General features: G+C 43.4%; 1 protein-coding gene across 5 annotated transcripts in view; it reads left to right on the forward strand.

Moving 5' to 3' along the window:
- LOC119745298 overlaps positions 1–21110 on the forward strand; it is a 25198-nt gene extending 4088 nt beyond the window's left edge. Inside the window, exons 1-2 of one of the 5 annotated variants that reach the window (XM_038221559.1) lie at positions 2145–3383; positions 19573–21110. In XM_038221559.1, coding sequence (XP_038077487.1) covers positions 3320–3383; positions 19573–20534 — 1026 coding nt within the window. In that variant the 5' untranslated portion in view covers positions 2145–3319 and the 3' untranslated portion in view covers positions 20535–21110. Of the gene's footprint in view, positions 1–2144; positions 3384–8327; positions 9373–19572 lie in introns of those variants that run through there. The other 4 variants (XM_038221558.1, XM_038221562.1, XM_038221561.1 and 1 more) reach the window with 4 other exon arrangements.
- The last annotated feature ends 1092 nt before the right edge of the window (positions 21111–22202 follow it).

The raw sequence follows: 22202 nt of genomic DNA on the forward strand, positions 1-22202 counted from the left end.
GTAAATTGCTTCATTCAAACACTAGCTCTTGTGATGGTCTCTACCTGGCTGAATACTTTTGGCGACGCAAGAACAGGGACAAAGATCCTTTCCAGCAAATTCTCGATGATATCGTGTTGCTCTACAAGCCCCCAGAGCGATGTTAGGATCAACAGGCAGAACGTTCTGCTATGGCAGAAGAGCTCCCAATAGTCCAGAGATATAATCTCTCTTTTTTGTAGTGTTCTACTTTTTTGTCAGCGACTGACTCCAGCGAGTGAGGCCTGAATGGGTGTGCTGCCCGAGGGTGATGGCTTCCACCCGCCTGGGATTGAGGTCGAGTGAAAAGTAACCCACGCCTCATTCCGTTCTTGTCAAATAATCCCGGCTTGAACTGGTTAAAAAATAAAATGTGGGTTTTTCCCCCCTGAAAATAATTAGTCAGTCTTTAGTGTCGGAGTATGAGGATTGCCGTTGTCCTGAATGTACTAAAAATTTGAATGTTCGAGCACCAACCAACCAAATATTGAAATAGCTTTTATTGTCAGTACTGTTTGTTACCAGTTAACTTGTTTGTTGACGGTGGTTCACTGTTCCCATCCTTTTAGCAGGTTGAAGCCATTGACAGTTACAAATATAAACTACTCATTGCAAAACATTCCTATGATCCACACGTACATTTTATCGCCACAGGTGCAGCATGCAGTTGCAATGTGTAAATTTGACCACATTTCGAATATTCAGTCCAATGGTTTTAAAATAATCAAAATATAACTTATATAGAAAATGAACAGCCCTACAAAAGCATGATTTGGTTTAGTTTCCTTTCAGAATGTGTCTCAACACTCAGAATTATATACTGTTTTCAAAGACTAGACCTGCCTTTGGTAGTAACAGCTGCTTCCTGAAAACAGGTGTTTTTTTTTCAAATTGCTATTTTTTTAGCAATACACTTTTTAACAAACAGAAAAACTTGGAATTGAACGTGCTAGTACGAGTACTAATCTTGAGTGTAATAAGTAGTTTAAATTATATGTATTATGTTTATACTGCCATTAGGCCAAAAAATATATATTTCTGCTTCCAGTTTCCCTACTAATCCTATTCTGACAGCCCCTACCCTAACTTTTTTTATGGGAAAAATAAGGGGAAAAAAACATCGTTAAACCATCAACTTCCACCGTTTTACCCTTGACTACATGCATACGCCTCCATATGATCGTACACAAACAGCCCCCCCCCAAAAAAAATGTCCCTACCCACCTACCCTATTTTTAAATGCCATGTAATCGGAAGCAGAAGGGTTTTTTTGGGGCCTAATCATTTATTTGTGGGGCAACAAAACTCTTGAAAAAAAATATTATATTGAAGACTTATTTGGAAATCATTTGAATTTGGACAAAGTAAGCCAAAGAAGAAGTGTAAACAATATGTTTAAATTGTGATTTAACTTGAAAGGATATATATTTTTTACCTATGGTCTACAAGGCCATTGTGTTTCATAGACTACGAAGGATCCATTGTTATGGCGGGTCTATATGGGACGGGATAATACGTAAGAAACTGACAAAGAAAACCATGTATTGTGTCATTTTGTGTGGAATTGGCACCAAAAAAATTTACCAAGTTTCTAAGGTTTGAAGAGACGTTAAAGGGAATATACATCATTTGCTTTTGCTGTAATTTTCAGAAATGGATGGAATTGGGGGGTTGGAAATATATAGCAAATATAGTTACACTGACTTTTTGAGGTTTTGGGTTCGAAAATGCTATAAAAACCAAGAAAAACAATCATTTTCCTGTAGTCTGGTTCCCTGACTCCATATAAGAAGAAACAGAGCAGTTTACATACATTGTGGAATTGTAAGGTCAGGGAACCAGTCTAGCTGGCTCGTACCCGTTCATAGGTTTGTAATCGATTGCAAACAAGTGCGATGGTCAATTGGGGCCAGTATTTGAAAAAAAAGCCAGTTTTTCCAACGCTGATCGGACGATCAGCGTTGGAAATTGATACAAAAATACCACTTTTCTTGAAAATGACAGTATACCAGGTGCCATGATTTTACAGGATGCTTTACACTGTCATTCACTAACAGTCCAGCAAGGTATTTCAAAATGATTTGGTAGTTTTATTTTTTGATGTTTGCAAATGTTGTATTTTCCCTTTAACTCTCACATTTTGTAAATCTCTTTGACCTTTGTCTTGGAAATGCAAATCAAAAGTAAAACGGAGGAGATATGGCATTTCCAGCTGATATAAACAAAGCGCAGCCAAAACAGGCCCCTGCTACTTATCACCGAGAAAGTCTACACTTAGTTCTTAGTTAAAATAACTCAATTCTGTACCCAAGGAACCAGTACAGATTATATTCTTTCCCCCAAAAATCTGTCAGATCTAGCTGAATATCGGCTGAAACGGTCACTTTGCAAGCTAAAATCAAACATGCACGTACCGAGTCTACCGACATTAGGTGGCGCCCGTCAAGCCGTGACCGTTTTAGCTGATTTTCGGCCAACCTCGACCTTTTTTGGGGTTGAAAAATTAGTTCGACACAACATTTGACAGAATGGGCAGATTTCTGGCAGGATTTTGCAAAATGGTTATTCAATAGGAAAATTTGGAAGATTTGAAAAAAATTGGTACATTTGTATAAAAAAATCTTAAATCTTTTTCAAACAAACCCTTGCAAAATGGGACAGGTTGGCTGGTCTAGGTCATGGGAATCCGACTTTGTCTTGACGCAACCATGTTCGGCATTTCACCTGAAATTTACGCTATGTATTTCATAACATTTTTATGTGCCTACAGATTGTTTATAATATAATTGAACTTTAATTAAGAAAATACAACATCTGCATGTGATTTTGAGTGTTTTTAGTGTATTTCGAGAATTCTTGGGAATTTTGGCAGATTTTTGAACGTATTTAGCAGAATTTTGCCATGCCGTTACGGTCACCCTGGCGCGGCTGAAAATTACCAGGGGAAAAATCAACACCGCGCGCGCCATACTACCTACCGTACCTGGGCCTGCTAGTTTATGCTATATATAGTGCAGTAGTGCGTGCATGCTGTCACATGTCACACAGAATGGCGATCTCTGAGCATGATCATGGAGGTAAATCCATGGGCTGATCGATTAAGAGCTGAGCTTGAGAGCGCCAGAGTAATAAAGATCATTAAAACATCTTTGCATGGAAGTGCGCTAGCTCAAGCTGCAGAGTCTCCAGTCCCATTTGTGCCAAGCCAAGACCACCGACGACCAAACGATCGTTGTGCCAGCACAGCGCGTGGCGTGGTCACCGGTCGTGGATAGTTACCGCGCCGCTAATCTCTTCCATCATGTCTTCCCCCCAAGCGGATCTCAAAAATGCTCTTCCAGCGGAAGACATGGAGGATAATAACAGTAAGTCTTTTTGTAAATTTCCCCGCAGCTTCAGTGCCTAGTTATTGCCCTGAAACTACAGCGCGAGCCGAAATTAAATGTCGGTGCATGCGGTAGGCCGTAGGCCTGTGCGACTATAGCCCCACTAGTGCGACTATAGCCCGACTGCGTCTGGCCGTACAGTACTATCGCAAGCTCTGTAGTACGGCCAGACGCCCGATGCTTCCACAGAGACTGAATTTTGTTGGCCGCCGATGTAGCGATTTTGCTACATCTTTCGATCGCGATTATCTTTTCATTCAGGACACAAATTTCCAAAGTTAAGGTTTGTAGTCGTAGAGCAACTCATACCTTTTTGAAAAAACGTTGTTTGGTCTCAATATTTTCATCCATCTGGCCACAAGACGAATTTCAGTCATCAGATTCCACAAATATCGTCCCCCATGCGATCCCCCATGCGATTTCAAAATGGCGGCCGCGCTGTAATGTATGCAATATGCAGGCGCGCCCGCGCAAACTCATGAATATGCATAATTAGTCTGTGACGTATGACCGTACGGCCCCGCTGCACGCACGTCCAAAAAACACGAGGTCATATGTCACAGACTAATTATGCATATTCATGAGTTTGCGCGGGCGCGCCTGCATATTGCATACATTACAGCGCGGCCGCCATTTTGAAATCGCATGGGGGATCGCATGGGGGACGATATTTGTGGAATCTGATGACTGAAATTCGTCTTGTGGCCAGATGGATGAAAATATTGAGACCAAACAACGTTTTTTTCGAAAAGGCATGAGTTGCTCTACGACTACGAACCTTAACTTCGGAAATTTGTGTCCTGGATGAAAAGATAATCGCGATCGAAAGATGTAACAAAATCGCTACATCGGCGGCCAACAAAATTCAGTCTCTGTGGAAGCATCGGGCGTCTGGCCGTACTACAGAGCTTGCGATAGTACTGTACGGCCAGACGCAGTCGGGCTAGTGCGACTAGTGCTGTGCAACAAGTCCACTAGTTTACCAATACAACAAACTATAGGAATGTCGGACACTTCGCCCCATTTCCACGTCGCCCCATGTCACTTCGCCCCTAACCACTTCGCCCCATCCCCACTTCGCCCCATCCCCACATCGCCCCATCCCCACTTCGCCCCATCCCCACTTCGCCCCATCCCCACTTCGCCCCATCCCCACTTCGCCCCATCCCCACTTCGCCCCAGCCGTTACATGTAAAAAAAAAAATCTCATCTATTTTTTTGGCTTAAAAAAAAACTATTTCAATAGATTCACTAATTGCTAACCAACGGAAAGAATTAGCCCATCACCAAATGAACAATTCATAACCAACCTCTCAAGCTAGGCTCTCCCCTACCGAGAAAAAAGCTTGAAGTAAAAGATCCAACTTTGTTCCCAACCCGGCTATACCAACCCGTCTCCCACTTATCTGAGAACAACAATACCTTTGACATCCTAATTTCACTCTTGGAGGAACCAATCTCATCAATGAAGTTGTAAGTCTCACATATCAGACAAATTTTGACGGAACATTTTCCTCAAGGCAGTGAGTTCCTTTGAACTCACTGACCCATACCTACGGGATTCTTTTGAATCCAGCGGCTGATGATTTTATTTAAGCCATCATTTCTCTCATCTGTGTCTCGAGCACCTCATCAGAGAGTTTGTATTTTTCCTGAGTTTCTAGAATTGGGAGCATTTATTATCTGGGGTCTTAGGCAGTTTATTTGGTCTGCACCCCTAGCCTTCCCTTTTTTATACTACATGGGGCGAAGTGGGGATGGGGCGAAGTGGGGATGGGGCGAAGCGGGGATGGGGCGAAGTGGGGATGGGGCGAAGCGGAGATGGGGCGATGTGGGGATGGGGCGAAGTGGGGATGGGGCGAAGTGGTTAGGGGCGAAGTGACATGGGGCGATGTGGAAATGGGGCGAAGCGTCCGACACCCAACTATAGTATAGGGCCTAGTGTATTGGTAGTCACGACTCAACTTCTGAATGGTCAACTAGTTGTGTGCCATTATTGAGTAGCTACTACTGAAATTAGTCGTGACTGGTGAAATCCACTAGTCGCCCGAATCTGAAAATTTGTGAGTCAAGTAATTAAAAAATGGCCCAATAGCATTGGGCGAATGTCAGACAAGTCGACCGTTGAGACAACTCGACTCGGGACAAGTCGACCGTTGAGACAACTCGACCGTTGAGACAACTCGACCGTTGAGACAGGTCGACCGTTGAGACAACTCAACTCGGGACAACTCGACCGTTGAGACTGCTCGACTTAATGGAAATGAATACATGTACACATGGAGCAGAAAAAGTTGCACAAATCTGTGGCAAGATAAGACTGATCATGGGTGCGGCGCGGGCATACTCGATGTACAGAGGGCGTCGCGTTGGGCCGGTGCGCCCGGCCCGGCCGCGAGGACCGGGCCGGCATGCGGGCACGTCGACCAGCGCGGCAAATGGGCGCACAGGCCCGGCACAAACGATGTCACCGTGTACTCCTAGAACTATGAGGCTCCGCGTGAGCGGAGCCTCATAGATCAAGAAGCCCGCAAAATTGCCTGCAGCACAAAACACTAATAAAGTACAAAAACGTCCATCAAAATGCAGCCATTTCACACAGAACCGCTGCACAGTTTGCCCCTATACTCCGTACTTTATCTCTTGACATACTCACGTATCTTGTGCGGAACTAACATAGGTGGATTCTGTCGGTTTTTAGGCCAAAATGATGAAAAATATGCCCTTTCCGCACTGAGCCAACCTGACACTTGAAACGTGCACGCATATGATCGAGCGATGATTTTCGGTTCGCTCGGAGCGCGCCGCGGGGGGTACGGTACAAGCGAAATGACGTGCTTGACGGGGCAAACTGTGCAGCGGTTCTGTGTGAAATGGCTGCATTTTGATGGACGTTTTTGTACTTTATTAGTGTTTTGTGCTGCAGGCAATTTTGCGGGGTTCTTGATCTATGAGGCTCCGCTCACGCGGAGCCTCATAGTTCTAGGAGTAGTCACCGTGCACGGTACGGCCACGTTGACCGGGGATGCGCGCACGTGGCCTTGAAAAAAATGAACGATGTGCACGAACAATCACGCTGCGCTATATCGGCTCTGTTATATGCAACAAAAACTCATGTGTCATCACTCCCAAACGCCGCCGTCAAAATCCCCGGTACTATCCCCGAAACTAGGCCCAAAACATGCGAGGCGTGTCTCAACGGTCGACTTGTCTTTCCATTTATCGCACATACGGTCGAGTTGTCTCAACGGTCGAGTTGTCTCAACGGTCAACTTGTCTGACCCCCTTATTGGGCCATACAGATGTTTTAAGGAAATAGTAACAATGACAGAATACTAATGCCAGGTCGTGTATAGTAAAGGAACAAATGTGTGTTCAGGAGTACTCTGTTTAAGACCGATGGTAGTCTGGATGGGCTGAGGGGAATTATCACCCATCCAGACTCCCACTGGTCTTAAACAGAGTGTTTAATACCGACCGAAAACATATTTATTCCCATTCATAAATACATTTTCGGTCAAAAAAATTAATCTTTTCGGTCAAAAAATCGAAACAAGTCAAAAACTAGACGTTGCCAACCATTTTTTCAACAATTTTACTTCATGTTTTATGAAAGATCCCTCTGACTATAATATGGAATGACCTTCCACAACTCGTTACCTTATAAGGGCATCGGCATGCGCGTCACGCAAAATTTAGCTGGACTGGTGTAGTGTGAATTTCGGACCATGAAATATTGATTCACTTGTAGAATTGCGCATGCATGCGTGAGGAATGTGAATGTTCAACCAATGAAAAGTTAAAAGGCACCAGATTTCATGCGAGTCCAAATTTCATGTGACACAGGAAAAGAGTTTAAGACCAGCCAGCCATGTCTTTATTAAACGTTTAAGACCGGCCACGTGACAGGCTCTCGACCAATAGGAATGCGTAGACTCTCTTATGTATTTATGAATTTCTATGATCATAAAACCTGGTGTGAACTTGTAACATGCAACGAAGATGTTGTGAAATTTGTTACGTCATCAGTTATCAAATTACAAGCAATTTAAGGACACAATTTGACAACATAGTTTGAGCTATACATACTGTATCTCTTGAACTAAATAGGGCGTCTTGTTCATTTTTTCGTGAGGTTGTAGACGTTGCCTTGAGCAATACTTCTTATTCCCGGGTACAAAACCACTTGACCTTCAATTCCGGTATTACCAGAAGTGCAATAGACTTTTATCTTAAAAAACAGAAGCATTTTACTACAGACAAATACATTATGGAAGTGTTAATAGTGAGGAATGCCAAACACAGAAAACATAAGTTGGATGTCATACCCCAAAAGGACGCCCTCTAGCAGCACATCAAAAGGAGTTTAACCTCTTCAAATTTTAAAACCTTCAATAGAAATTTTACCAAATTGCTCCTATGCATTCCGTGAGCAACCACAAATAAATTGGCAAGGTTTCATAATCATGACGTCATCCGACTTCTCTGAATTCAAATGACACCTGATTTTGTTATTTTGGAAAGTTTTTCATGGTGGAAAATGCGATTTTGTTGTGCAGATTACGTTTTGGCTGGGTTAAAACTACCCCAACCCCTATCCAGCCAACAGGCGCATTGACGTGTGAAAAGGGGTATTGCGCAATCTCGTGTTTCTTGACCAGTTAACCCCATATCCCCCCCCCAAAAAAAAGCTTGCAATCTATCTACGAAATGGCTGTTTGTTCAGAATGGGGTATATAACAAACAACTTACACGTAGATTGTGTTAAGCCATGGGGAGAAGTGTCCCAAACTTCACAATCGCAATAAACGAACAAAAAACAAAGGCTGTTTCAGGTACATGTAATTGCCAAACAGTCAAAAAGATTCTACTACCGACACCATCCTTATCTTTCTCCTTTCTCTGTTCTGTTCTGTCTGCCAGCTTTCTCCACGCCGATCAAGATGAGTGAAGAGAGGAAGCACTGGAATATGTGGGGGCTTATGAAGCGTTTGGCAACCAAGGAGTCTACTGTGGAGTTTTGCAAGGAGCAGGGACTCATTGCCACCGATCCAATATGCAAGTGGTGCCGCAGACTACTGAGATGGTCCCCTACGGAACACCGTGGGGATGGTTTTTCATGGCGTTGCAACAACCGTCGATGTAAAAAACGTGCACGATCCCGCAGTGTTCGACATCGCTCCTGGTTTGCAGACAGCAGTTTGTCGATTGAAAAAGTCTTGGTGCTAACGTATTGCTGGGCAGTAGGGATGACAAACAAAGTGGCCGTCAGGGAATCCAGCATCAGTGGCACCATTAGCAGCCCGAAAACTGTTGTCGAATGGTTCAACTACTGCCGAGAAGTATGCCTTCACGCGGTGCAGCAGAGCTCAAGCAAAGCTATTGGCGGACCAGAGCTGGTTGTCGAAATTGGCGAATCAAAATTTGGCAAGCAAAAGTTAAACAGAAGCCGTAACATGGAAGGCAAATGGGTATTGGGCGGGATATGCCGGAAGACTAGGGATGTTTTCTTCATTGAGATAGACAATCGTGAACCGGCGACAGTTATTTCTCTGATAAAGGAGTATGTTGCCCCTGGTTCTACGCTCGTCATAACGGACTGTTGGCAATCTTACGATTGTTTCAGTGCAGACAATTTCAAAGATCTCAACGTTTACCACACTGTGAAGTTCATGAGTCCACCAACTGGAGCTCTTACTCGGAATGCCGAAAGTCAGTGGACGCAGACCAAACGCAAATTACTTGGTTCAACTACCAGCTCCTGTGGTGGATTTGGTCTCTACCTGGCCGAATACATTTGGCGACGCAAGAACAGGGACAAAGATTCTTTCCAGCAAATTCTCGACGATATCTTGTTGCTCTACAAGCCCCCCAAGTATTGTTAGGATCAACAGTCCATAGCAGTCAGCTTTGGCAGAAGAACTCCCAATTATACAGAGAAGGAATCTCTCTGTCGTTGTTTTGTTGTTTTTTTTTATTTGAAATAAACGTAATACCGTAATACATCTATGTGTATTCCGACATCCTACAGTCAAATCCCATGTTTTGCTTTCTTTCGGAGGATTTACAACAGTTACTTTTGCTGTTGTTTTCAAAAATGGATGGATTTGGGGAGTTAATATTTTATCTATATTGTTACGCTGACTTGTTTGAAGTTTCGTGTTCGTAGATGCTGGAAAAACAAAAACGATTGGGCGCTTGTATTCTGGTTTCCTGACCCCACTTAAGATTAAACAGCAATTTATAGGCATCAGGGAGTTGTAAGATCAGGGAACCAGTCTAGCTGGCTTGGGGGCTAACCAAATATGATAAATTGGGAGCAGTATTTGGAGAAAAAAAAATATTTTTTCCCAACACTGGTTGGCCGACCAGTATTGGAAATTCGTACAAAAATACCACTTTTCTTGAAAATGCCAGCACACCAGGTGCCATGATTATTCAGGATGATGTCATTCACTAACAGCCAAGTACTTAATTTTGTGATAATTTGGTACATGTAGTTTTTGTTTGTTTGATGTTTGCAAATGTTGTGTATTCACTTTAAAAATGTGGGGTGTTTTTTTTCCTGAAAATAAATAATCAGCATTAGGTTTGTCCCGAATACATGTACTTGAAAGCATTAGGATTGCCGTTGTTCTGAATACTAAATATTTGATTGTTCGAGCACCAACCAACCAAATATTCAAATAGCTTTTATTGTCAGATAGAATGTTACTGTTTGTTAACAGTTAACTTGTTTGTTGACGGCGGTTCACTGTTCACATCCTTTTAGCATGTTAAAGCCATTGACAGTTACACTTACAAATATAAACTACTCATTGCAAAACATTCCTATGACCCATAACATTGATCCACACGCACATTTTATCGCCACAGGTGCAGCATGCAATTGCAGCTGCAATGTGAAAATATGACCATCGAGTTTCGAATATTCAGTCCAATGGTTTTAAATAATCAAATATGAACAGCCCTACAAAGCATGATTTGTTATAGTTGCCTTTCAGAATGTGTCTCAACACTCAGAATTCTATACTGTTTTCAAAAGCTGCTTCCTGAAAACAGATATTTTTTTCAAATTGCTATTTTTTTTAGCAATACACTTTTTAACAAACAAAAAAGCTTGGAATTGAAGGTGCTAGTATGTGTAAAAATCTTGAGTGTAATAAGTAGTTTAAATTATATGTATTATGTTCATACTGCCGTTTCCTGTTTCCCTACTTACCCTATTCTGACAGCCCCTACCCTAATTTTTTTTATGGGAAAATGAGGGGGGAAAAACACCCAAAACCATCAACTTCCACCATTTTACCCTCGACTACACACAGACGCCTCCATGTGATCGTACACACACAAAAATTGCTCCCCCCCCCCAAAAAAAAATCCTTACCTACCTACCCTATTTTGAAATGCCATGTAATCGGAAGCAGAAGGTTTTTTTTTGTCTAATCATTTATTTGTGAAGCAACAAAACTCTTGAAAAATATATATATATATTGAAGACTTATTTGGAAATCATTTGAATTTGGACAAAGTACCGGTATTAGTCAAAGAAGAAACTTGTGTAAACAATATGGTTAAATTGTGATTTAAGGTGCAAGGATATTTTTTTGCCTGTAGTCTACAAGGCCATTGTGTTTCATAGAGACTACCAAGGGTCTATTTTTAGGGTGGGTCTACTCATATGGGATGTGCGAATACATAAGGAACTGACAAAGAAAACCACAAGTAACATAAATGTGTAGAATGGGCAAAAAAAAAATAACCAAGTTGCTCAGGTTAGAAGAAACATTAACTCTCACATTTTATAAATCTCTTTGATGTCCTTTATCTTGGAAATTATGCAAATCAAAAATATAACGGATTAGATATGGCATTTCCAGCTGATATGTAAAAAAAGTGCAGCTAGTACAGGCCCCCGCTACTTTATATCACCGAGAAAGTCTACCACTTTGTTTTAAAGGGAATGTACAACATTGGCTTTTGCTGCAATTTTCAGAAATAAAAGCATTTGGAGGATTAGTATTTTATAGCGAATATTGTTAAACTGACTTGTTTCATGTTTTGGGCTTGTTGTGCTGGGAAAAAAACAATTATGTTCTTGTAGTCTGGTTCCCTGACCCACTTAAGATGAAATGGAGCAATTTGTAGACTTTGGGGAACTGTATGGTCAGAGTATCAATTTAGCTGGCTTGTACCTGTTCGCATGTGTGTAATCAATTGCAAAGAAAATGTGGAATAACTAAAAAGAAGAAACATGGAGTAGTTTTTGAAAATAGCCAGTTTTCGTCAACGCTGGTCGGACGACCAGCATTGGAAAAATACAAATGTCAGCACACCAGGAGCAAACAATTTTAGAGGATGCTTTAGATTGTCATTCCCTAACAATCCCGTAAGGTATTTTGTGATAATTGGATAATTTCGTTTTTTGATGTTTGCAAATGATGTATCTTCCCTTAAGTTGAACCTTAATACCTTTCTCCAATTTTTTGTTCCACCAAACGTCTTTAGAACCTCTTTTCGTACATTTTTGTAAGTAAACTTCATTCACTTTAACTGCAGGATTTGGAAAGTCTATATAAGGCCATTTCCTCAAGAATCATTGTTTCAAACAACTTTCACGTATTAAAGTTGGTGGTCTGTATTTCCATTATTGAAACACGGTACCCTATAGAATTATAGTATAATATTATTATACCATTGGAAAGCTCTTGCTCTGCAGAATACAGAGTACTATACGGTATTAATTACTCAATTCTGTGTCTAGGGAACATTCTTCCCCCAAAATCTGTCGGATCTAGCCGAATATCGGCTGAAACGGTCACCTTGCAAGCTGCAAATCATTCTAATGCACATTATACTGACATTAGGTGGCGCCCTTCAAGCCGTGACCGTTTTAGCCGATTTTCGGCCAGCTTCGTTATCAAAAAGCATCAAAAATGAGTTTTTTAACAGAAAATTGACAGAATGGGATTTTTGGCGGATTTCTGGCAGATTTCTGGCAGAATGCTGCAAAAATGGTTATTCGATAGAAAAACATGGCAAATTTAAAAAAAAATGGTACATATGTATAAAAAAATCTTGTCAAACAAGCCCTGGCATTAAGTTGCTAAATGAGACAGGTTGGCTGATCTATAGGTACCGAGGTTCACTGGGAACCGGACTTTTGTCTTGACGCAACCACGTTCAGTTCACCTGAAATTTACTTATGATAAATTAACATCTTTATCATTGTGCCTACAGCTTGTTTATAATATAATTTGAACATTAATTAAGAAAATACAACATCTGCATGTGATTTTGAGTGTGTTTTTTTTATGAATCTGACAGATTTTTGAAGTGCATTTAGCAGAATTTTGCCATGACGTTACGGTCACCGTGGCGCGGCTGTAAATTACCAGGGGGGAAATCTACACCGTACCATATGCCAGCCGGCCACATCATGCCCAGTTGAAGTCCGTGCAAAGTGCAGTACGTGCATGCATTTACACAGAATGGCGATCTCTGAGCATGATCACGGAGGTAAATCCATGGCCTGATTACGGTGGCCCACAACTGTCACGGCAAAAGCAAAAGCGCCACGGCAAGCGCAAAAGCGCCGCGGCAAGCGCAACAGCGCCGCGGCAAGCGCAACAGCGCCACGGCAAGCGCAAAAGCGCCACGGCAATAGAAAAAGCGCCACGGCAAAACAAAAAGCGCCGCGGCAAAAGAAAAAGCGCCACGGCAAAACAAAAAGCGCCACGGCAAAAGAAAAAGCGCCACGGCAAAACAAAAAGCGCCGCGGCAAGCGCAAAAGCGCCACGGCAAGCGCAAAAGCACCACGGCGAAAGCAAAAGCGCCACGGCGAAGGCAAAAGTGCCACGGGTTTATTGGGAAGGGGCGTAATCATACATACCGCTACTACATCAAAAAATAAAATGGGAAGGAGAATGGCCGCCACCAGGAATTCTTATTAAGCACAGAATTTAATTCTTTGAGAAGTGATTTTATGGCTGAGAAAATAGCAAGGCCAAGGAAAACCGGTCAGGAAATAAATCGTCGATATTAATTTGTTGTAGGATAATTATTATTCCAAGAGAGTTGCTGCCGTGAATCAGAGTTTATCAAGGAGTGGGACTCGCTATCAGCACCATCAGGGCCGTTCCTCATTTCTTTACATTTCTTGGGATGCAAACAATTACGAGGACGGGAGGCTCTGTGAGCTGATGCATTTTTTTTGAAGAGTTTTTTTCCTTCCGACTAGCATGCAGAGAAGAGTTCCGTTAATTTGAGACTTAGTTCACCCATGGGCGTCGCGAGGGGCGCAAGGGGGCGCTTCCCCCCCCCCTGGAATAGCACACAAAAAAGGAAGGGGGAAAAAACTGAGAGAAAAAGAGAAAAGAAAAAGAGGCGCGAAGTCATAGTGGTGTAAATTGAATGAGTTGGGGGGGGGGGGGCAAAATGTCCCTGCCCCCGTCTAAAACTGAGAAATCGAGAATTTGTTCAGAAATACAAAAAAAAATTGGGAAAAATATGATTTGCCCCCTTTAGAAAAAATTCTGGCGACGCCCATGAGTTCACCGGTGTGTATACCAGTGTAGGCACACAATTGAGCTTCCCAGAGTTTGGATATAGAATAAGAAAGAAAGAAATTAACTCAGAACCTAGAACTCATTGGCCCACCCACCCCCGGCTCAAGAAACCAACAAGCCGAACAAGACCTCATGATGCTTAGCGATAGCGATGATGAGTTGCCCTGTGGACAGTCTTCCACATCATCGCAGAATCAGCCTGCAGGGCAGAAAGAGGGCTTGTTTCCGGCATCAAATAGTTCCGTATTCACTGGAAACAAAGCAAACGGCTCTTTTCAGAGCCACCAAATTTTCATAGAAGAGCTTAGAACTGTGCATCTCAACGATAACACTTCTCCTTTGTTTAGTGTCTCTCCCTTACCCCCCCCCCCTTTTTTTAAGTTAATTTCTTTCTTTCTTATTCTATATACAAAGTCTTCGCCTGTGTTACGTTCCTTACATGAAATCCACGACCTAACCTCCTCTGTCGAAAGCGTTGCAACTGTCTAATAGAACGATCCATTTCTCGATTTGTGAGTTATCTTCAACTCAGTCGTGTTTATTGGGAAGGGGCGTAATCATACATGCCGCCACTACATCTAAAATTAAATGGAAAGGAGTATGGCCGCCACCATGAATTGAGAAGTGATTATATGGCTGAGAAAATAGCAAGGAAAACCGGTCAGTGCAAGCAACGTTCAGCGAAGAGTTTTGAAATTCCCGCTCTCTGGGAATTTCTAACCTAATAGGCCCGCGGGCGAGTTACGTGTTGACAAGCCTTACCCACCCACTGCCGCAGCCCTACAGGAGAGCCTTAATCGACTTCCTAGATGTGTATGATATACTGAAAAAGAAAAAAAAATTAACTCATACACTCTGGGCAGCTCACTTTCGTGCCTACACTGGTATACACACCTGTGAAAAAAGGCTCAAATTAACGGAACTCTTCTCTGCATGCTAGTCGGAAGGGGAAAAAAATGTCTTCAAAAATGCATCAGCTCACAGAGCCTCCCGTCCTCGTAATTGTTTGCATCCCAAGAAATGTAAAGAAATGAGGAACGGCCCTGATGGTGCTGATAGCGAGTCCCACTCCTTGATAAACTCTGATTCACGGCAGCAACTCTCTTGGAATAATATTTATCCTACAACAAATTAATATCGACGATTTATTTCCTGACCGGTTTTCCTTGGCCTTGCTATTTTCTCAGCCATAAAATCACTTCTCAAAGAATTAAATTCTGTGCTTAATAAGAATTCCTGGTGGCGGCCATTCTCCTTCCCATTTTATTTTTTGATGTAGTAGCGGTATGTATGATTACGCCCCTTCCCAATAAACCCGTGGCACTTTTGCCTTCGCCGTGGCGCTTTTGCTTTCGCCGTGGTGCTTTTGCGCTTGCCGTGGCGCTTTTGCGCTTGCCGTGGCGCTTTTGCGCTTGCCGCGGCGCTTTTTGTTTTGCCGTGGCGCTTTTTCTTTTGCCGTGGCGCTTTTTGTTTTGCCGTGGCGCTTTTTCTTTTGCCGCGGCGCTTTTTGTTTTGCCGCGGCGCTTTTTCTTTTGCCGCGGCGCTTTTGCGCTTGCCGTGGCGCTGTTGCGCTTGCCGCGGCGCTGTTGCGCTTGCCGTGGCGCTTTTGCTTTTGCCGTGACAGTTGTGGGCCACCGTACCTGATCGATTGAGAGCGCCAACGTAACAAAGATTATTCATTCATAAATACCTCAGACAGTTTAGCCATTCCTATTGGTCGAGAGCCCGTCACGTGGCCGGTATTAAACGGATGATAAAGACATGGCTAGCTGGTCTTAAACACTTTTCCAGTGTCACAATAAAATGTGGACTCCTAAAAACCCAGTGCCTCTTATCGTTTCATTGGTAGAACGTTCACAGTCCTCACGTAGGCATGCGCAACACTACCAGGGAGTTAGAATTTTATAGTTCTAAATTCAAAACGCAACGCGCCAGGTGCGTTCTGCGCGACATCGCAAAGAACATGATACGCGCGCGTCAATCTCCATAAAAGGGTTGTTTTCATCTTACTCGCCAGCTGAACACTCCATTATTTTGCAGGAGGGATGATTCAAAAAGCATAAAGTGAATTTGTTGAACAAAATCGGGATTTTTTGAACGAATTATATGATTTTTTTTTACCGAAAAGGTATTTATGAATGGGAATAAATATGTACTCCGTCGGTATTTATCACTCTGTTTAATACCACTTAGAGTCTGGGTGCTGATAATTACCCTCGCCTCCGGCTCGGGTAATTATCAGCACCCAGACTCTAAGTGGTATTAAACAGAGTGATAAAAACCTCCGGAGCACACATTTATTCCCTTATTAAAACATCTTTGCATGGAAGTGCGCTAGCTCAAGCTGCAGAGAAACGAACGCATATCTACCGCGCTTGTCTCTCCAGTCCAATTTGTGCCAAGCCAAGACCACCGGTACCGACGACCGGACGATCGTTGTGCATGCAGCGCGTGGCGTGGTCACCGGTCACGGATAGTTACCGCGCCGCTAAATCTCTTCGGTACAACTATAGAATGCAGGGCCACTTTACTCTACATCCGCGCCTCCGTACGGCTGCGTGGAGGCGTGGAGGCGTGGAACCGCAGTCGACCTACCTCTGAAAATCGATCGTGGAGTCGTGGAGCCGCAGAGAATTGCGCCCTCTATCGGTGTGCGTCTCTGCGACTCCGCGACTCCGCGCCTCCACCACTGAGAGACAGTGCCCCGTCGCCCTCCCCCCCCCCTTCCTAATTGGCCCGCCCAATTAAAGCGACTCTGCGACTCCGCGACTCCGCGCCTCCGCGACTCCAGACAGTGCCCCGTCGCCCTCCCCCCTTCCTAATTGGCCCGCCCAATTAAAGTGACTCTGCGACTCCCCGACTCCGCGCCTCCGCGACTCCAGACAGTGCCCCGTCGCCCTCCCCCCTTCCTAATTGGCCCGCCCAATTAAAGTGACTCTGCGACTCCCCGACTCCGCGCCTCCGCGACTCCAGACAGTGCCCCGTCGCCCTCCCCCCCCTTCCTAATTGGCCCGCCCAATTAAAGTGACTCTGCGACTCCCCGACTCCGCGCCTCCGCGACTCCAGACAGTGCCCCGTCACCCTCCCCCCCCCCTTCCTAATTGGCCCGCCCAATTAAAGTGACTCTGCGACTCCCCGACTCCGCGCCTCCGCGACTCCAGACAGTGCCCCGTCGCCCTCTCCCCCCCCTTCCTAATTGGCCCGCCCAATTAAAGTGACTCTGCGACTCCCCGACTCCGCGCCTCCGCGACTCCAGACAGTGCCCCGTCGCCCTCCCCCCCCCTTCCTAATTGGCCCGCCCAATTAAAGTGACTCTGCGACTCCCCGACTCCGCGCCTCCGCGACTCCAGACAGTGCCCCGTCGCCCTCCCCCCCCCTTCCTAATTGGCCCGCCCAATTAAAGTGACTCTGCGACTCCCCGACTCCGCGCCTCCGCGACTCCAGACAGTGCCCTGTCGCCCTCCTCCCTTCCTAATTGGCCCGCCCATTTAAAATGGATATGGATGCTTCGTTCTCAAAAAGATTCCGCCGAGAATTGCGCCCTCTATCGGTGCGCGTCTCTGCGACTCCGCGACTCCGCGCCTCCGCCACTGCGGCCACTCCAGTGCCCCGCGTCTCCGCGATTCTGCGACTCCAAGACTCCGCGCCTCCGCCGCTCCAGACAGTGCCCCCAACACATTTACAAGCACGTCCTCCCTTCCGATCCTTCATGAGAAGCTTTGAAGACAAGTGCAGTGCATTCCTTCGCTGTACTTAGCACTTGTTTGCAGGTTTGCATATCTATTACTCCTATTCCATCCACGCCTCCAGGCAAAATAAAAAACCTTGCTTCGGCGTGGCCCTGCATTCTATAGTTGCTCCATCTCTTCCATCATGTCTTCCCCCAAACGGATCTCAAAAATGCTCTCCCAGCGGAGGACATGGAGGATACTAACACTAAGTAACAGTAATTAGTAAGTCTTTTTGTAAATTTCCCCGTAGCTTCAGTGCCTAGTCAGCTAATTATTGCCCTGAAACTACAGCGGTTTCAAAGTGTTAAACCCAAGTAGAGTCGAAATTAAATGTCGTGTGCACTGATTAGAGAATTACTTGATAAATAACTAATGTGTTACTAGTCGCAACTAGTCCACTAGTCGTGACTATTTATCGCAACTAGTCGCGACTATTGAAATTCGCTAGTCGCCCAGGCCTACCTTAGTACCTAGCATGCGTATCTAGCTAAATGGCGTCAGGTAAACTTGACCGTTTGCCAACTCGACTGTCTAACCAACTCGACCGTTTGCGTTCAACTGTAAAAGTCAACATGACTGTTTACCAACCATGCCAACTCGTCAGTTGTCCATTCAAGACTCAAGTTTCAACTGGAAAAGTCAACTCGACCGGTGCAGGGTTGGATCCAGGAATTTTTGCAGGGGGGGGGGGGGAGCTTTCATCGACCCAAAACAATCTGAAATGTAGACACTTTTATTTATTTTTTTACTATGTCCGCATAATTATTCTGTCACTTATATGCTTTAGAAAATGTTCCTTACTCATGACTTTTGTGTCTCATAATTAACTCATTGGGCACAGGCCAACCGCTGTCTCAAATTGTTCTGATATAAATCTTCTTTCCTTTTTTTCTGAACAGGTTTTCTCCCAAGGCCAGAAAAAAAACATAGTTCTGCTTTCGGTTTCTCTACCTACATGACCTACCTTATTCCGACATTTTTTTTGTGGGAAAAATTAGGAAAATGCACTCAAAACCATAAATTTCTACATTTTACTATTGACCACACACAGACACCTCCATTTGATCGTTCACAAGAAAATTGGCCCCCAAAAAAATTCCCTACCTACCCTATTTTTGAATGTAATGTAATCGGAAGCAGAACAATTTTCGTTTGGCCTAGAAAGGGTATGGTATGAACTTTCAACTTATATCGGCCCTCATCTTGAGTGCTGAACATCATGATGCGTCATCACGTGTCAAATTACAAGCTTTTTTTTTGGTTGAAAAAATGTCAATCTTCTTTCATCTATAACTTTTCTCTTAAACAAAATGAGTTTAACCTTTTCAAATTTTAAAACCCTCAATCAAAATTTTACCAAATTGCTTCTATGTGTTCCGTGAGCAACCACAAATAAATTGGCAAGGTTTCATAATCATGACGTCATCCGACTTCTCTGAATTCAAATGACACCTGATTTTGTTATTTTGGAAAGTTTTTCAAGGTGGAAAATGCGATTTTGTTGTGCAGATTACGTTTTGGCTGGGTTAAAACTACCCCAACCCCTATCCAGCCAACAGGCGCATTGACGTGTGAAAAGGGGTATTGCGCAATCTCGTGTTTCTTGACCAGTTAACCCCATATCCCCCCCCCCCAAAAAAGCTTGCAATCTATCTACGAAATGGCTGTTTGTTCAGAATGGGGTATATAACAAACAACTTACATGTAGATTGTGTTAAGCCATGGGGAAAAGTGTCCCAAACTTCACAATCGCAATAAACGAACAAAAAACAAAGGCTGTTTCAGGTGGTTGCCAAACAGTGGACAAGATTCTACTACCGACACCATCCTTATCTTTCTCCTTTCTCCTTTCTCTGTTCTGTCTGCCAGCTTTTTCCAAGCCGATCAAGATGAGTGAAGAGCGGAAGCACTGGAATATGTGGGGGCTTATGAAGTGTTTGGCAACCAAGGAGTCTACTGTGGAGTTTTGCAAGGAGCAGGGACTCATTGCCACCGGTCCAATATGCAAGTGGTGCCGCAGACTACTGAGGTGGTCCCCTACGGAACACCGTGGGGATGGTTTTTCATGGCGTTGCAACAGCCGTCGATGTAAAAAACGTACAGCAAACCGCAGTGTTCGACATAGCTCCTGGTTTGCAGGCAGCAGATTGTCGCTTGAAAAAGTCTTGGTGCTGACGTATTGCTGGGCAGTAGGGATGACAAACAAAGTGGCCGTCAGGGAATCCAGCATCAGTGGCACCATTACCTGCGGCGAAACTGTTGTCGAATGGTTCAACTACTGCCGTGAAGTATGCCTTCACGCGGTGCGGCAGTGCTCAAGCAAGGCTATTGGCGGACCAGAGCTGGTTGTCGAAATTGGCGAATCGAAATTTGGCAAGCAGAAGTTTAACAAGAGCCGTAACATGAAAGGCAAATGGGTATTGGGCGGGATATGCCGTAAGACGAGGGATGTTTTCTTCATTGAGATAGACAATCGTGAACCGGCGACAGTTATTTCTCTGATAAAGGAGTATGTTGCCCCTGGTTCTACGCTCGTCATAACGGACTGTTGGCAATCTTACGATTGTTTCAGTGCAGACAATTTCAAAGATCTCAATGTTTACCACACTGTGAAGTTCATGAATCCACCAACTGGAGCTCTTACTCGGAATGCCGAAAGTCAGTGGACGCAGACCAAACGCAAATTACTTGGTTCAAGCACCAGCTCGTGTGGTGGATTTGGTCTCTACCTGGCTGAGTACATTTGGCGACGCAAGAACAGGGACAGAGATCCTTTCCAGCAAATTCTCGATGATATCTTGTTGCTCTACAAGCCTCCCAAGCGTTTTTAGGATCAAGGGTCTATAGCGGTCGGCTACGGCAGAAGAACTCCCAATTATCCAGAGAAAGAATCTCTCTTCCAAGTTTTTTTTTTTTTTGAATTTGAAATAAATGTAATACCGGTATATGTGTATTCCGCCACCCTACAGTCAAAATCCCATGTTTTGCTTTCTTTCAGCGGATATACAACAATCATTTTTGCTGTTGTTTTCTAAAATGGATGGATTTGGGGAGTTAATATTTTATCTATATTTGTTACGCTGACTTGTTTGAAGTTTCGTGTTCGTAGATGCTGGAAAACAAAAACTACAAGAAAACCAATCATGGTCTTGTATTCTGGTTTCCTGACCCCACTTAAGATGAAACAGCAATTTATAGGCATCAGGGAGTTGTAAGGTCAGGGAACCAGTCTAACTGGCTTGGGGACTAACCAAATATGATAAATGGACCTAAGACGTAATGACGTCACACTTTGTTTACATGTGCCCTTTCCTATGTAGTAGACGGACCCCACTTTATCTGGCGTCCCGACTTCGCTCCCATAGGAAAGCGCATATGTAAACAAAGCCATTACGTCATTACGTCTCAGGTCTATTGGGAGCAGTACATGTATTTGAAAAAAAGCCCATTTTTTTCCTACACTGGTTGGCCGACCAGTATTGGAAATTCGTACAAAAATACCACTTTTCTTGAAAATGCCAGCACACCAGTTGCCATGATTATCCAGGATGATGTCATTCACTTAATTTTGTGATAATTTGGTACATGTAGTTTTGTTTTTTTGATGTTTGCAAATGTTGTATATTCACTTTAAAAATGTGGGGTTTTTTTTTTCCTGAAAATAAATAATCAGCATTAGGTTTGTTCCGAATACTTGAAAGTTCCATACATAATGCAACAATTATTCACTTTTCCATGAGATTTCCTAAATTTATATGCGGGGAAAAAAAAATATGTTCTTATTTATTAAAATAATCACTTGCCGATATTTACTTGTATCAAGTTCAGGCAGATACTTTTGTGCATTTAGAGGCATAAAAAAACCCAAATCACACAACACAAAAAAGGACGATTCGTTTAGAGATAATTGTTTTGAAGAGCATAAGAAGAGCAAGTTGTCAGCATGAGTGGGACAAGACATATTTTCTAAGTGACTCCACACTTGTCTCCAAATTCCTTGTTGATTGGCATATTTGTTTCAATTTAAATTAATTTATATATTGAATATGTTTGACATATTTAGAATGCAAGAAAATTAAGCTAAAATCTTAATTACATGTACAATTGAGATTTCCTGAGTTGTGTAAAAGAGAAAAGTTCTGCTTTATCCAAAGTTTTTGGATATAATTTTTGAATTTTAAGTCTTCCAAAGGAGACAACAAGGGGAGACCATTTGTTTTAAGCTAGCCGCAGCTGGTAGCAAGTGAGTAAAGAGCTACTGAGAACTTGATTTTGAGCTTGACTGTTCAAGGAACTCCAACAATTTCAGTTTATGAATAATTTCAGTTTAGTTGTGATTTAAACAAATTTCTGTTATTTATCACATGCAAAGGTAGAGTTTATCATTTGCAGCTAACTGACAAAATTAACGTTGAAAAGCTTGGCTGGTTTAAAGATAGTAATGGCACTAAAATCCCTGTGAAATTATTCTGTCTGGCATGCAGTTATTTTGAAGAAAA

This window comes from Patiria miniata, unplaced genomic scaffold (genome assembly GCF_015706575.1).
Source record: "Patiria miniata isolate m_02_andy unplaced genomic scaffold, ASM1570657v1 HiC_scaffold_7, whole genome shotgun sequence".
Taxonomy (NCBI): domain Eukaryota; kingdom Metazoa; phylum Echinodermata; class Asteroidea; order Valvatida; family Asterinidae; genus Patiria; species Patiria miniata.